This window comes from Ixodes scapularis, unplaced genomic scaffold (assembly GCF_016920785.2).
Source record: "Ixodes scapularis isolate PalLabHiFi unplaced genomic scaffold, ASM1692078v2 PGA_scaffold7__128_contigs__length_106722199, whole genome shotgun sequence".
Lineage (NCBI taxonomy): Eukaryota > Metazoa > Arthropoda > Arachnida > Ixodida > Ixodidae > Ixodes > Ixodes scapularis.
The window spans coordinates 102,007,912-102,024,703 of NW_024609882.1; the positions used below are offsets into that span (position 1 = coordinate 102,007,912).

General features: G+C 45.7%; 2 protein-coding genes across 2 annotated transcripts in view; both read right to left on the reverse strand.

Moving 5' to 3' along the window:
• The window catches only part of LOC8028252 (26S proteasome non-ATPase regulatory subunit 14), a 47,863-nt gene extending 31,109 nt beyond the window's left edge, over nt 1-16,754 (reverse strand). Inside the window, exons 1-4 of the mRNA XM_029991787.3 lie at nt 16,452-16,754; nt 16,191-16,249; nt 12,432-12,506; nt 6,657-6,776 (exon numbers count right to left, since the gene is read on the reverse strand). Coding sequence (XP_029847647.1) covers nt 6,657-6,776; nt 12,432-12,506; nt 16,191-16,238 — 243 coding nt within the window. The 5' untranslated portion in view covers nt 16,239-16,249; nt 16,452-16,754. The remainder of the gene's footprint in view (nt 1-6,656; nt 6,777-12,431; nt 12,507-16,190; nt 16,250-16,451) is intronic.
• Nucleotides 6-2,464, reverse strand: LOC115316746. Its single transcript, XM_029976183.3, has one exon. The coding sequence runs from the start codon at nt 1,813-1,815 to the stop codon at nt 97-99; it is 1,719 nt and encodes a 572-aa protein (XP_029832043.2). The 5' UTR covers nt 1,816-2,464; the 3' UTR covers nt 6-96.
• Nucleotides 16,755-16,792: the final 38 nt, after the last annotated feature.

The following is a 16,792-nucleotide window of genomic DNA, read 5'->3' on the forward strand; positions in this document are numbered from 1 at the left end:
ACATCTGAAAGTTCAAAAGATGTATTCCCGTCAAAGAGCAACAGTAATTACACAAAACTTGGCTGGAGCGGGGTGCCTAGGGAGAATGCAGAGTGTCTAAAAGTCTCCTGCACTGTACGTTGTTCCCTCATGGTCCTTGCGGCTAGAGTCCTCGAGACGGGCCTTCGTGACCATGCTGCGGCGATGGGCTCGTGCCTCCGCTGTCTGCTGGGCAGACATTCTCCGGATCCGTAGATCGTCACGGGAGTCGCCAAGTGTGAGAAGTCCTTCAGGTGGAAGCACTCCGAGCTCCTCCAAGACATGTTCGAAGCTTGCATGCCCCCTATTGAACCACAGGACTGCTATCGCTGTGGCCGTTTCCACGACCGTCCGGGAGGCAAACCTTGTCTTTGGGCAGAGCAGCCAGATCTTGCTGTTCAGGGACTCGGCAGCATTCTGGGTTTTCCCTCGGATACAGCGGGCCAGCAGCTTCTCGTCAGTCAACCGTCTGTAGATGGGGAGCACTGCCTTCCCCTGGGCCTTGGTCAGGGTTGGGGTGTGGTCTGGCGCAGGCTCTCCCAGGGCTTCGGCTCGTTTGTGTTTACACCAAGACGTCGCTCCCTCTGGGCAGAACTTGTGGCTGTGAGCAGTGTTCGTAGAGCAAGAGTGGAAGTATGATGCCCATATGGCACAATACATGCCGCGGATGTCGGCTCTGTTGCTTATCACTGCTATCTGGTAGTATGTTTGAAGCTTCTGGATGGTGCCGTCCTTGAGCTTCTCCCCACGTGGTAGCGGAGTCTTGAGTTTGCGAAGGCCAGGGCCAAGACGCTTCGCCACATGGTTAGTGCAGTCTTCCTTCTCAATTGCTGCTCCATCATACACGTCGGCCTCGGACACTGCTGTGAACGCCTTGCTATCTCCATCGCTCAAAAACTTTGTAAAGCGCAGTGGCGTCTTGTAGAATGGGGTTCTCTGCCATATGCGGACTGCTGCCTCCGTCTCCATGGCATGGGAGGAGCACTCAACATTCCTCTCACAGTCAACACTATGGAATGCCTGCCAGGCCTCTTCTTCTTCACCCAAGTCTTGGTGCCGACTACATGCAAGGCAGTAGTTTGACAAAACTTCAAAATCCAAACACAGACCAGTGTCCACAGACACGGCTGTGCCCACACCGTTGTGGCTCTTGTGGCCCCTCTTCTGCCAAGTACCATCAAACATTACGGCGACATCCGCTCCACCCACCTCCTCTTTGGTCAGGAGCCTGGCCTTCTCAAGGTTCTGACTGGCGGCTGTCATGGCAGCGTCATGAACCTTCTTGCCGATCGAATTGAAGGTCTTATGGTGCATAGGCTTCGGCAGGCCGAGAATAGCACAGAAGCGTGAGAGCTGCTCGTGTCCGGCTCCTATCGCACGCGTGGCCACTACAGCCTTCACATTGACTGCAAAACCGTCGCGCGAGCTCCCACTGTCGTGGCGTCCGTTCGCGCTTTCGGCTCCACTGGGGGTGACACGTTTTGACGTAAACGTTGACGAAAGAACTGACTCTGGGCACTCGCTGTTCTCACAATGCAGTTCGAGGAACGACGCAAGTCCCTTACGCTTCTCCGCCGACTCCCGAACGGAGAGTTTGCCTTCGTGACAAGCGGGGCAAGTCACACCGCTCACTAGTGTCGTCAGTGCACCAATGTCACACACCACTGCACTCGCAGAACCATCGCCGCTTCGTCTCTCTTCGTTTTCGAAGAACCCGATTTTTTTTTTCCGAAGCACTGACAAACGTGAACGCAGCGTCAACTGGGTCGATCTCTTCGGAGCCGCCGGAACAGCCATCGTTGCTGCGGTTAGGCCTATCGGGCAGCGGTAAACTTTGCGCCGTTGGCGTTCTCCGCTTGAGTTTGCGCCGCCTTCCTTGGAACTTGTACTTGCTCCGGAACTTTCGAACAGTAAAATCGCGCTTTTTACAGTTGTCCATCGCAAATAAAGTCGGAAAAACGTAGAAACACTGCAGTTCTTGTTTGCGACGTAGCGACGCGAGAGCAACACCCAGGCTTCGCTCCTGTCCCGCAAGCCGCTCAGCCAATGGCGGTCGCGCGATGGGACCACGTGATTTAAAGGTCCAGTAGAGACGCGCGAAAGACGCGGCAAAATGCGCAGTTTATTATTATTGGCCGAGGAAATACGAAACTGACGGATGTTTCGCCAGCGAGAGGAAGGTTGTCGCTACCTGCCCAAACATTAGCAATGGCGGACGGCGCCGCTATCGCGAGTTGGAGCCGCTCAAAGATGGGCGAGATTCGAAAAATTTAGCGATTTCTCGGCCTGCCGCGAGTTGTTCAGACGCGGTTTTCATAAACTTTTCGTACAAATATTGTTCTGATTATTTTATACGTAAATATAGGATGTATGAAGATAATAAAACAAGCACAAACGAAAAATCGGTAATTTTCGGGAAAAAGTCGGTTTTTCGACCCGCATGTCCCCTTAACGTGCACCACGCAGTAGTGATGCACGACCGCACGCCGGTACGGTGCAGCGCGAGCTTTCGCTCCACGCGCGTCGAGCAGGGTGTGCGCTTTAGCCCACTCGGCCACCGATCCCCCCATTCTATCTCGCAATCATGGAATGCTCGAAGGAACTACGAAGAAGAGGAGGTGGAGGAAGAAGAAGTATTAAATAGTTGATGGTCAGCTCTGTGTATGTCCTCCCCTGTCTGCGTGTAAGTGTTTAATGTTCAAGCTGTTTCCTCATAGACTGATTTGTACTCACCTCAGACGTGGACCACTTATTTTTTTCTGCGCCGTGCCAAGAAATGATTCTTCCCTTCTGATTATTCAATATCAGTCACACATAAGCGTTTAAATTAAAACTACCGAATGACGGAAACTCCAAATCAAAATAAATGCTGTTTTTCAGAATAATATTTGGCGGAAAGGGTTCATACAAATTGAGGCAGCAAGAAATTATGTGATTTAAATAAACTCCTTTTTTCTCCACCCTGCTTGTAAGTGTGCTGGTTAAAGCCCCTTGATAGAGTTCCTCAATGATGCTGTGCTGGCGCAGCGCACAAGCAACATTGAGGCACTTTAACCCTCGATGTGCTTCATATGTCTTATATTCGAAAAAAAAAGAAGTGCCAATGAGCAGGTGCACGCTTCGTGGGCTCTTGGAAACAAATGGCGGCGCAGCACTGAATTGTATTGGAATGAGCTATCGATCGAGACACAATGTTTTCGTTCTAGCACGTACTGCCTTTACGTTTCTCGCACGTCTGAAGAACAATGTTTGTCGACTTTTAGGAATCACGAATCGTTATTTATCGAAGGATATAGGCGTATGTGTCGCTGCTTGTACTTCTGGCTTATGTGAGAACTGCATTCGTCCGTGTGCTGCCAATGCACAACTCAATCACGCGCCTCAAATAAAAAAAAAAAAAAAACGTTTACGAGTTCGACGAAGGGCATCTGTACGCCCCAGCGGAGAGCTGAGGATTAATTTCGACCATCTGGGGATCTTTCGGAATGTCTCCGAATTAAGCCGACATTACGTTGTGCGATTGTGCATGTAATATTTGTTCTCCTGTGGCATAAAGCCAGTAAAGATAGCTCGTAGTTCAAGTGCCATTCACGATTTATTATTAATATTTTCTTGCCGCACGAGTGACCTTGCAATCGAAAATTTCAAGTATATGTGGAAAGGGAATTAAAACCCAATTAATATGATAAGATTTCGCTTGCGATGTCTCAGCTCTAACGTTAAGCACCGTAGCTTCCACCGCACTTTTATGGCCGCACAAGCGACGACGCAACAACAAAAGCTTACTTAAAATCGTACAACGTGTATCAAACATAAAGGCATGATTGTGCGAAAAAGACATGTGCAAAAAAACAACCCCAAATTGCACGCAAGCCGGAACAGGCGAAAACGGTTTCATGCCTCCTTTAAGATACTAAAGTGTTCAATGCTAGCTTATAAAACATATCGTTTTGTTAATAGCTCTTTAGAATGGAAAGAATACAGCTAGGCGAGTTAGTTAGGAAACGATTGTGAACCCATTATCAGGTTCACAAGTATGTCGTTAAAAGAATACAGTATGTAAGATTTCTGTGCGATAAATACCAGCCTGCAGATCGTCTCGTGCAGACGACCAAGCTTCATCCAAAGCAACTAGCTCGCGCTTTTAGCATTCCCGGTTAACAGTAGTCCATGCTAAGGTTAGACGAAGTATAGCAGGAGTTGAGCGCGGACATCGTTTTGTCCGTGGACTCGTGCTCGGAAACGTGATCACCACGTTCCTTGCTTCTAGCTTTACTGCCGACGGAAACCAAAATAAAAATTAGAGTTACGTCCAAAGTCATTTTACCCCAAGGTTTCGAGTTACGTCCGACGGAATTCGAAATCAAAATTAAAGTTAAAGTAAAAATTAAAGTAGACGGAAATAAAAGCTTAAGTTATGTCCTGTGTAACCAACGCAACCTTACTGAATGTTACACTTTACGACCTATACATGATGTAAACGAAAAGATATCGTGAATTATTACTACGTTACGTCCGATGCAGCATTCGTTGATCGGTTAAAAGCGCTGGTCCTATCTCGTCGTCCTCGTGTCCTCGTTTTTTAGGCGCTTCGCAAGTTAAACATCTACCAACTAGCCCACCTATCCATTTACCGTAACTTTAATTTTTATATCGGGCTCCGTCGGACGTAACTTCACTCTTTATTTCGAGTTCGGTCGAACGTAACTTTAATTTTTATATCGAGTTCGGTCGGACGTAACTTTAATTTTTATTTCGTGTTCGGTCGGACGTAACTTTAATTTTCATATTGGGTTACGTCGGACGTAACTCGCAGCCTTGGGGTAAACTTACCTCGGACGTAACTTTAATTTTTATTTCGGTTTCCGCAGGACGTAACGCTAGACATTGCGCTAAACGCGACCTTTCTAGTGCCACGCCCCCCCCCCCCCCCCTCCCCTCCCAGCTTGTGGCAGCGGAAGTAAATATTCTCGCCCGCTATCTTCGATGACTCCATTTCTATAGGTATACAAGCCCCGCTATCGCCGGTTTTTGCCCAGCCCGATGTGCGTGATGCACACAGCACTTCAAACGTTCCAAAGGCTGCGCGAACACAACTCGACAATAAACGTGCTTTCAATCAATCGCCATGAAATTGCTGGCAAACAAACTTCAGCTCCTTGCACTGCGAACGCCACCTCCCCAGCCCACGACTCTCCTCTTTTACGCGCGGAAGGCGCCGTAATCCATGCCGACTACACAAAAACCTCTCTACAGCTTTGCTTCTGCGACGCCCCCTCAAGCTCATCCATCTGCTCAAGCACGGAAACGCAATAAAAACACAACCAAACACAACAGTCGCACGTTTACAAAAAAAAAAAACAAAAAAAAACACTCCACCACCCGCGCGGTCCGCACCACCCTTGCCATCAATATCCCTCCCCCCCTCCCCTCTTTCGCGGCGCCACTCAGCTCTCCAAAGTCAAGCCGCACAACTTTCGCAAGAAACGCCAACAGCCAAACTCATTTCAGCGTCTGAATGCACTCATGAACTCACTCACAATCACGAACGTTTCAGATTTCACAGGTTCACTCCCCATCAGATCACGAACCCATCACGCTCACGATGCTACTCACAATCCCATCACAAACTCATCACGCTCACGAAGTCATTCACCACCCCATCATGAACTCATCACGCTCACGAAGTCACTCACCGTCTCGTCATGAACTCATCACGCTCATGAAGTCGCTCACGATCACATCATGAGCTGATCCGAGTTCATGAAGTCACTCACAATCACATCATGAACTCTTCAAACTTCACGAACTCGCTCACAGCCACTCACAATCACGCGGTGAGTGTGAGTGAGCGTGAGTGAGCGAGTTCATGAGTGAGTTTGCCGAGGTATGATTGCCACCCCCCCTTACATAATGCCCCTGCTGGGGCCCTTAAACAATGATAAATGGATGAATGAATGATAAACCCCTAATCTAAGAAAACCCTTTTTTTTTTTTTTTTTTTTGTGCAGTTTATAGCTTTGTGCATGGCCAAGTTTGCACGTCCCGCGGCTCCCACACAAAAGAATGGGGTATGAACCCCATCAACCTATAGAATGTTCTGAACAGGAACAAGCAATGCATTGCAGGATTCTACTAAAAGGTTCTAGAAGAGCCACGTAAGATGATTTCATGGCTCTTCTAGAACTTTTTAGTAGAATCCTGTCATGCATTGTTTGTTCCTGTTCAGAACATTCTACACACACAGCTCTTTCAAATAGCAACGGACATGTATTGACACCCATTTCACTAAAGTGGCTCATCTTGATCTGTGAAGAAAGAAAAAAAGAAAGGAATATGAAAAAGAAGGTCAATACATGTCTGTTGCTATTTGAAAGAGCTGCGCGTGTTGTCCTCTGTCCCTGTAAATGTATCCTCTTTTGTGTCTTCCGTGTTTCATCCCCATCACACTACCTTCCACGTACATGGCAACATCGGACAAGTTCGGAAAGAATGGCAGGTGTTCCTCGACAGAAAGGTTGAGAATCCTTTAAACCGCCAACCTCTCCACTAATACGTCGCAGCGACGGTCGTTTGCTGCCCGTTAGCATCCGCAAGCAAAGTGGATCTGAGGGCGATTCGGCCAATTCCCCGCTCACCGTTCCAGACTGGGGCATGGCGAAGACGTCTATGACCCGCACGGTGTAGTCGTCCACAAACTCCCCCAGCATGAGCCCCATCACCTCCATGGGCACGCCCGCACGCCCGTGCTTCAGCATCTGCCCAGGCAAGGACACAAAATATAAATGAAATCAGAAACAAGCACACATTCGTAAGAAATCGGCATGCACAACACCACAGCAGGCTACTAACAAAATATTGACGTAACAATCATTTTTTTTAAATACCAAGTTTTCCCGCAGGTAGTGTCTGAATGTAATCGTTTGTCTGACACCATTCAATCCACGTCTGTATAGATTCGTTCGCAAATACCTTAGACCATTACCTCGTCCAACTTGTGCATACTATTTGCTTACTACTAAGATTTTATTATTCGCTCACTGTACTTATTTTATTTTCTCCTTTAAACATGTAGGATGTCTGTTGCGTTATTATATTGCATTATGGCTCATATACGTAGATTCACCATTGTAGTCCAGTTATGTTCACCCTATAATTTGTATATAGTTCTTAAACTGCACCAGGGGCGTAGCCAGGGGGAGGGCTGATGGGGATTCAGCTCCTCACCGAAATCCAGCCGATCCTCTAAGATACGCATACATTTTGACACCTCCTGCCCCTCTCTGCACCCCAAATCATGAACATCCCAACCACCTTCCAGCCCGCCCCCCTTCCCGAAAAAAATTCCTGGCTAAGCCACTCAACATCACCACCAACTGCACAATCTTTATTTATTTATTTTAACCCTTTGTAACCACCCTACTGAAGTTCCAAATGTTAGTATTACTAAATAAATAAACACACTTGCTGCTTTCAATGAGATGTTGCAAGAATAGAGGCACTAAGTTGGTTCCAGAAGAAGCACATTGACAGCATAGAATAACAATAGAATAAAAGCTGATAAAGTTAAAATACACCTGCAACACTAGTAAAGCCATTCAAGCCGAAGCCCTAGGTTTTTTTACCCCAGGAGCTCACTTGAGATTTGACATTTAAAAGGTCAGATTCAATACTATAAAACTCAAATGTTCAACATTGTCACTGCAATTGGCTAGGGAAAAAAAAAGAGAAGGGAAACCCCAGAGCGGGCAATCCTCGACCCGCAGCTTTCTTGCGGATAACAGCTACAGTTTTGAGTCTCCAACTTTTTTTTTTACTGTACAATAAAATGTTAAGGGCAGTGTTTTTATCGAAAGAAATTGCATAAATGCCTCATTAAATGTACTTTAGCAACTTCTAACCAAAGAAAGGGCATACCCATCGTGCAAATAATTTCTGTAGCCCCTTCTATAAATTACGCAGCTAATACTTGATTCAGGGGTCCGTCTTTGGTCAGGGAGAGAGCGAGAGCACTCTCACTTGCCGATTGTACGTGGTATCGCAGCTTCCTGCCGGGCGCGCGTAATCAACCAAAGAGAAATTCTTGCCCTGTCCGCGAGTTCCCAATGGGTCAATATTTTGTTCAGAATGCCTCGCCGACATACAAATATCAAAAAAGGTCTCGGGGCTCCTGACCGAGCTCGTCCTTCGAACTCCTTCATTCACCGGTCGATGTTGGCCTGTGCCAGGCAGCAGAACAATTTGAGATTTGCAAACGTAGGCATGGGCGTACCAACCGGGGGGGCAAGGGGGGCACTTGCCCCCCCAGTTCTCAGAGTGGGGGGGCAAGGCATGCGTTTTGCCCCCCCTGAAACGGCCGCCACTGGGCAGAGCAGACACAGGCCGGCGGCGCCCAAGGAATACCAAGGGCACTGCCCCCCGACCCGCGCGGGCATATTTTTAACGCGCAGGCGATACAAACCCTAGCAACGGTGCTCACGCACGCCGGATTGGCTGGTTCGTAAAGCCTTGCTCCACGAACAAGGCTACACGGTAACCTTACGGAACCCATCCGCGAGACATGGGCCGGACGGGCCGTCCAGACCAGGACGTAGGCCCTTACACAAAATAAAGTTTTGCTTGCTTGCTTGGAGATAGGCGCTGCCGCCGTCATCATAGGCAGCGGATGCAATGCGAGTTTCCGAAGAGGTAGCGTAACTTAGTGGTGAGATGTCTGCCTCTTACGTGTCAGACCCGGGTTCTATTTATGGTGTGGGCCGGCTTACTTCTTTTTATTTTTTTTCTCGAACATTTTGTTTTGTCGAGGCATTTGGCGATATTTACATTTCTTTTTTACCATTAACACTAAAAAAACGAATGTTGTTGACGAAACATCGCTAAACTAAATCGTATCGACTCTTTTTACGGAAGTGCATGGGGGGCAGCGGGGCTTGGGTTGCCGACCGGACGCCGCAAAGCGGCGTGTTCGGGGGTTAGGGGGGGCTAGGTGGGTTAATAGATTTGTAATTAGCAGCCGCACACCGTCACCGCGAAGCGGCGTGAACGCAGGCGCGGGGGTGGGTTAACGCGCTTCGAGTGATACACGAGCAGCCCATCCGGCGTGAGCGTCGTTGTTAGGGGTTCTATCGCCTGCACCGTAAAAGGAGCAGTGTGTGCACCTCCTGTAGTGGGCAAGAATTGGAGAGAAGCGGGGACAAGCCCTTTCTTCAAATGCGTCAAGTCTCCTTGAGCTTCGGAATACAAAGAAACGCCACTATTCGGAGCTAATCCCACAGTTACTCGACCTCTCTTGCGTCATGTCTGTTCGCTCCCCGCGCCTCGTAGCAGTGTTGTTGCAGTGGGGGGGCTCGTTAAAATTTTGGGGTTTTTTGGACTATCTAAATCACTTTCTTCCTTCCCATCCCCCCCTTTTCTACTACGCATGCTTCCCCCTCTGCAAATATCAGCTGACCTTCCGACCTCTGTTCTCTGTTGATAGGCAAAACAACCACTAAAATTAGAAAGTAATTTGTAATTTGAGTGGAAGTCACTCGGAAAAGTAGTTACAGTAAACTACTGATTACTAGAATAGAAATGTAATTAAAAGTTACTAAACTACCCAGAAAAGTAGTTAAACTACAGTAACTTGAGTAAAGTAGTTGAACTACGTACAAGTCTGGCCTGGCAAGCGCTCTGCGTAAGTGTTTTCACTGATCTGCCTAGCCCCGCACACCATCACATGGGCCAAGAAAGGTGTAGTTTTACTGCAGAGGAGAAATCAGCAGGGTCCAAGATGGTGACAATGGAGGATGGGGGACTGTTCCAGTGGCTGATGGCTTGAGAAAGGAATGACCAATTGAAAGCGTTCGTAGAGCCAGAAGTGTGTTTGATGGTGCAGACGTTGTTGAGGCGAGAAGATGTTCGGTCGAGGGGTAATAACAAAGTGGTTTTGAGGTCGGGAATGTGGTAGTAGATTTTGTGAATAAGGCACAGCTGAGAGACTTTCCTGCGAAGCTGCAAAGAGGACATGGTTAGTTCAGTTTTTAGCGCCGAGACACTGAAAGAAAAGTCATAAGTGGATGAAATGAAGCGAGCAGCTCTGTTCTGAACTGCCTCTACAGCGTATTGATCAGGTACAGTCGATGGGTATTCCAGATGGTTGAAGCATATTCTATTTTTGGTCTGACGTACGTGTTAAAGGTTAGCTTAAGGACAAAGGGTGGAGCGATTTTTTAAGTTACGTCTGCTTAGTCCAAGAGTTCCAGATGAATCGGCGGTAATGACTTCAATGTGGTTATTCCAGGGAAGGTCAGATGTTAGTCTTACACCAAGGTATTTATACACAGTAGCGGTCTCAATCAGATCGGAGTCCAAGAAGTAATTAAATGACAGAGTGTTTTTTTTCTTGGTGAAGTGGATTAGGTTGCGTTTATACTTGTTTGGTGACATAATCCACTCTTTGCACCAATTGTTAATTTTATCTAGATCTTCCTGAAGCTGGTTATTATTTTGCACACAAGTTACTTTGTTATGGATGACGCAGTCGTCGGCGAAAAAGCGTTTTTTTGAAGAAATCCCAATGGGAATGTCATTAATAAATATTAAAAAGAGTAAGGGCCCAAGTACGAACCCCAGGGGAACACCAGGAGATACATTTATTAAGGAAGATTCATGATCATCATGGACGTGACCTGTACACGGGAAAAAAGAAAGTCACGAATCCATGCAAACGGTTATTGGTCGAGGCAAAAAGATGATAGCTTAGAAAGAAGGCGTTGATGGAGGACACGGCCGAACGCTTTGGAAAAAAAAAAAAAAACTGCGTCAGTTTGGACGTGACATTCAAGGTTAGTGTGCAAGTCATGGATGAAGTCGCAGAGTTGCGTTTCGCAGGAAAGTACCTTTTGAAAACCGTGCTGCTGTTTAAAGAAAAGAAATGGGATGATAGGTGCCTCATGATATTGGAGTAGAGGATATGCTCAAGTAGTTTGCAAGAAATTGAAGTCAATGAATTAGGGCGATAATTAGATGCGGAAGAGCGGCTGCCCTGTTTAAAGACTGGGAATTACCCTTCCCACCTTTTGGTCAGATGGAAGGCAGCTTTGAGATGAGGACTGAATGAAGATGTGTTTCAAATACTCACTAGAAATAACACGGGTGTTTCTTTTAAATTTTAGGGTTGATGTTATCGGTTCCAGCGGACGAAGTAAGTTTTAGTTTATCAATCAATGTTTTAATACCAGCGGAGTTAACGTTAATAGGATGCATGCGCTCGTAAAGCTCTTCAGGGAGAGTGGGGACGAAGTCCAAGCACTCGTTAGTAAACACTGATGAAAAGTATTCGTTAAACACAGAACTATCATGCTCGACGTTGCACATCCTACATTCCTAACTCTCCCCCTCTTCCTAAACGTCCGTGTGTGTCCTAACACCAGAAACCGGAATTTTAAAGGTTAAAAACGACACGTTGCGAATATGGAACGCGCACTTTCATGCAAAGCTGACGTCAAGTGACTCAAATCGAAAAACATGCATATTTACAGTATTGTTATCTCTTCTGGTGAAGGCTAAACAACCGTTGCATCCGTTTTCGCGCACGAAACGGTGCCTCCCAGAGAAAGTAAGAACGCAGTGATTGTCTTTATTTTAACAATGTAAACACACTTGCAGGCGTGCGCTGATGAAGCCTCAAAATCAAAACTCTCGTAGTGTGATTCGTGACTGCTCCGGCTACTACCCAACCTCGTTGTCACGCCACTTTCTGCAAGCAAACACTAAAATTGCCAGTAAACACACAAAAGCGACATCGATACAATTATCTTGTAGAATATCACCTTATTTAATCATAACTGTTTCAATAGGCACTACAAGTTGTATTTATTTTAAGAAGAAGCAAAATTTTTTTCGTGAGAAAAAACAAAATATCAATGTTAAGTCTGGTAACGTTGTAATTTTACCGAATCATTGCCACATCTTTAGAAAACTTCGACAAAAGTTGCGCCGAATTTTCGATTAAGGGGGGGGGGGGGGGGGAAGAGGGTCGGGTTTGCCCCCCCACTCAAAAACAAGTTGGTACGCCACTGAACGTAGGTAGCGCTGGTCGTCAATGGCTTCCAACGTAAAATAGCGGACATCCCAATTTCGTTCCACGGCACTCCATTAGTAGCGCACAATCAACATTTTTTTTCTAGTCAGCTAGCAGACGACGTACGGAATTTTCTCGTTTTATTTCCATCCGCAAATGACGCTAAGTAGCGGACGAACCATATTCTCGTTTTGCATTAGCAGACGAACCGTCTATGAACGCCATCTTTCATTCGCTCTGCGAGAAGCAAGTTAGATCTTGCTCTCACGGTAACCAAAATTGCACCGCTGGAGAGAGAGTTTATGCTAGACATTTGCGAACCTTCCTAACCCTGCAGCAACGGCCTTACCTTGAGAAGTGCGAGCGACGAAATGTAGACCTGCTCCGCCGTGTCGACGACCGGTCCGTCGCTTGCTGGAGGAGCCTGCAGGGTCACAATTCCCCTCAGAATACGGACGGATGAATGGCAGCGGTGCCATCCTTTGTATCGGGTGGCAGCTTGCACCACCTTGCACACGACATTTCTACGCCCCCTTCGCCCCCTAAATGCTGGCAGGCAGAAGCAGCGTGGCCTGCTGTCTCCAGCTTTTGGAGACACCTTTTTTTATTGTCTTTTGTCAAAGGCTGCCACAATAGTCACTTGTCCATCCATGTTGCGTGACACATATTTACCGTATTTTTCAAACTAAAGTTTACGAACTATACACATTTAAAAGTTTAAATTTCACCCAATAGAGACTATCTGCAAGTGCAAACTATACAAGGATTTAAAAAAAAATATTTCGCTAGACCGGTTCTTATGACGAGACCAGACAAATTTTGTGAAAGACAATATATAACTGATGGGTTATGAATGATACAAGCTTCTTCGTAAGCTAATAAGGCAGGCAATTGTGAAGGTGTGCTGCGTATGATAATTTTTTTTAGATGGAGACTATACACAGGGTACGGATCACATGGGAAAACATTTTTTTAAAGGGCCCCTGAAAAAAAAAAAAAAGTCTTTTTCTTCTAAACAGTCTGGTTGGGACTCGCGTGTCAAAAAATAAATTTTATGGGAAAACATTTTTTTTGTAAGCAGTATTGACGGCGTGAGACGCAATTTAGTTGGCAGTCATCTCACTTGTTTTCTCTATCGGCATTTCGGGCGCGTGGTCATTCCGAATGACCCGTGACGTTATGGACTTTGCGCACCGAATTTCAAATAAATCTCTCGCTGTCAATATTGCTCTAAAAGAATTTATTTTTGCATAAACTTTATTTTTTGACACATGTGTCCCATTTAGACTGTTTAAAAAAAAAGCTTTTTTTTTTTTTTTTCAGGGTTCTTTTAATCAAGATTTGCTCCTGCAGGCTATGCACCAGGACACTCTGCAAAATATGGCACAGGCACATTACAGGCTTGTGGCTCTGAAAAGTTTTGAATGGCAGATACAGTGTTAGGAGATTGTGATGGCATTGTTCCACTCGGTTATGGACCGCTCTATAAAGCAGAGTGCTGGGATCTGAATATGTGAAAAAACGTATGAAGGCGGTGGTTGATCAGACCGACAACAATTGCTGCGCCCTCCAGCTTCTTTCTGAAGTTAGGCGCACACTCCAACGTAGTTGTTAGAACTACACTGACTGCATCCACTGCTAAGAGGCACTCAGGTATTGTACAATTGCTGCTCCGTTCATATTTTTTTTTTATCATTACTGTACACTGCCTCATTCAATTTAGATGCCAGAGTTACACTAAGCTACATTTTTCTGCACCAGTGTGGGCTAGTGAAACTGCTGAGGCAAAGTGAATGAGCCCACTGTCTCGTTCAGTAGTCACTTTACCGGTACTCTGATATATAGAGCTGTGCGAATACTAGTCAGATTCAAATGGCACTGCACAATTTATAGGCTTCACAGTCCGAAAGAAAGCTACGACAACCTAATCTATTATGCCCAAGTCCCACTAGAGCAACAAAGAAAAACAAACGACAGCGACAAGCCTCAAACCAGAGTCCTTCGCGATTCGACAGGCTTTGTAGAATAAAGGAGGCTATGCTCAAACACGGGAATCATGCACGCAAGGGTATCTTTGGCAGGCTTGCAATCACTCATGCCTACTTCACGGGCACAGAAAGGCTAAACGCCTGCCAAAGGTACCATTGTGAGCATGCTGTATGTGTTTGAGGCTTGTCGCAGTCGTTAGGTTCTGTTGGTCGCTCCAGTGGGATTTAGGCATTAGGCCCAGTTCAGACGGGGCAACTTTCCCAGCAATTTCGGGTTGCTGGTAGGCTGTTCCCTAGCTTTTTCTAAATCGACGCGAATTGCTGAGATCGGGTCCGGCTCAAAACGGATGAGCAACTCGGACAACTCAGAGACGTTTGAAGCGGCAGCAGCCAATTAGGGACATTATATTTTCAATTGACACCCCCCTGTGGCGGTAATGATGACAACTAAAGAGTTGGTTCTGGTTTGAAATAGATTGTTTTTGAAAATAAACGATTTCAGAAAGATGAGTAATTTTCTCAACACCATTTAATGATATATAAACACACTTATAGCGCGTAACTGTTTCTAAAAGGTGCACAAAAATATCAAATCTAATTATGATGATGGCATATCGTAGTCATTTGGTTGCTGCATGTGAACACCGTTGCTGGTGTTGCGAAGTGAAGTTGCTAGGAGAAATTGCCCCGTCTGAAGCGGGCCCAACTAATGAATAACATGCACGGTGCATGTCATGACATGTCATGACATGCACTCCTTTAGTGATATGCCACCGAAGTTTATGTCTGATTTGTAGAATGCTTGCTCTACTATCAAATTTGTTAGGATATCAGTAGCAGTTACTTTAATCGCTTACTGTTTAGATGGGACGAATAAGTTCGAAAACCGACCGTCGAACAAGATAGGAAAACAGCGCTGACTTTAGAAAATACCTTCCAAAACTTTGTCCTCCTAAATTTTTTCAAGAAAAAAAAAAAAAAAAATTCTGGCTTTGGGGATGTTTGTTTTCTGTTACTCTAGCGCACAACCTCTAAAGAAAATAGCAAACAGAGCAAATGTGAATGTCATATTTTCAGCAGCACACAAACTTCACATCCTCTGCAAAAAAGTAAACACCACCTCAATCAGCACCGCTAGCTGCGCAAAGAAACACAGATCCAACTTTGTCCCATGTGCTAAAGGGGTGGTCTATTCATTTCCCCTTTCCTGTGGAAGAGTACATTGGATAGACTGGGCGGTGTTTAAACAACCGCCTGCGCGAGCACAACATTGCCAATGCCAAATCCGGTCACCTAGGTATTCACTGCAGGAATTGTGGCTGTTTTGCACGACTGGACAACTGTGCTGTGCTAGGCAGGAGTAAAAACCAACTCACCCGAGAAATTATAGAAGCGGAGAACATTGCAAGGCGGGAAGCCCAGTGCGTTAGCACTCCGTCCTTAGCTTTATCGGAGAAAGAACTGCATTATCTAGACAGAAGTTTTCAACAGCAAGCCAGTATAACCACTGGTCTCTTTTTTTTTTTTTTTCTTTGTTTACTTCTGATGTAATTTTTATAACTCTTGAAATTTTTGCATCAGACAAACTATTTACGCCAAGAGTGTAGTTGACAGTAGACCGGCATATCACCTGGGTTATAGATGTTCGTGATTAATTTTGTAATTTTTGTAACTCTTGGACTCAACTGTATTAGTATTATTCTCCTTTTTTTTTTTTGTTTTATTTTTATTTTTCTATTCATCTGTTTTTCTTTCGCCTTCCTCCCTTTGCCTTGTCTTTCCCCTTTTCTTCCTTGGCAACGTATTCCCTGGGGTCAAAGAAGAGGAACTTTGAAATGCAAATCAGTTGATAGTTCAGCGCTCTGTGAGTATTTCTGTGTTTGGATTTTGAGTAACTGTCTATCTGCGCTGGTTCGTAATGATGCCTTACCAACTCGCCCAATCTGCAGTATTAGCACAACATCTCGTTTGCCTGTAAGCGTTTTCTTTTCTTTTTAAATATGAGTTCTTTGGTAGGGCTGGCCTCGTCTGATAATACGAGTGGCAGTCGGTCTCTTTTGACGCCGCCTTCAATGCTAGCGGTCTCGGAAAGATATTCTGCTCGTTCCTCGCGAGCTCACCTGTCCAAGGCCCGTCAAACCGCCTCCTAATCTCAGCAAGCGGTCCATGATGTGAAGATCTGCAAAGAAAAATGCTTATCACTGTGACATAGCCAACACGATGACAAGCATGTGTGGCAAGTCTCCCGCGAAGCGTCAAAGAACACGTACATACGGCGTTTAACCCCCGATGAAAGGGTCTCGCCTTGCCATTACGCGTTAAATTTTATATGAAATTTTATATGCTACAGCAGAAAGTATGACAAATGAAAGCGTAGTTACCTTCGTGCAGTCAAAATGACTCGGCACTCTGACTCTGTCCACTCGCGTTGCTCGCGTCCTGACTCGGTTCACACGCTGAACGCTTGGGGCGCCTCCGGCGCTTTTTCAAAAGAGCTCTCAAAAGCTATGCTCAAAAGTTCGAAAGACAGCACCAAGTTTTAACTAAAAAAGTGAGAAAAATATAACTTCCTGTCATTCTAGCCATCTGAAATTGAAAGTTTATTTTTGATATTAAGCGCTAAATTGCGCGCTAGAGCAAAAATTGGCTAGAGGCGACACAATTCACCGCCGAATTTTGACTTAATTTGATCATAGATAGCACTTCAACCCCTAATGACAAC

Bases quoted from the DNA above. Each gene is read 5' to 3' on its own strand.
- LOC115316746 (XM_029976183.3), bottom strand. From the start codon at position 1,815: ATGGCTGTTCCGGCGGCTCCGAAGAGATCGACCCAGTTGACGCTGCGT.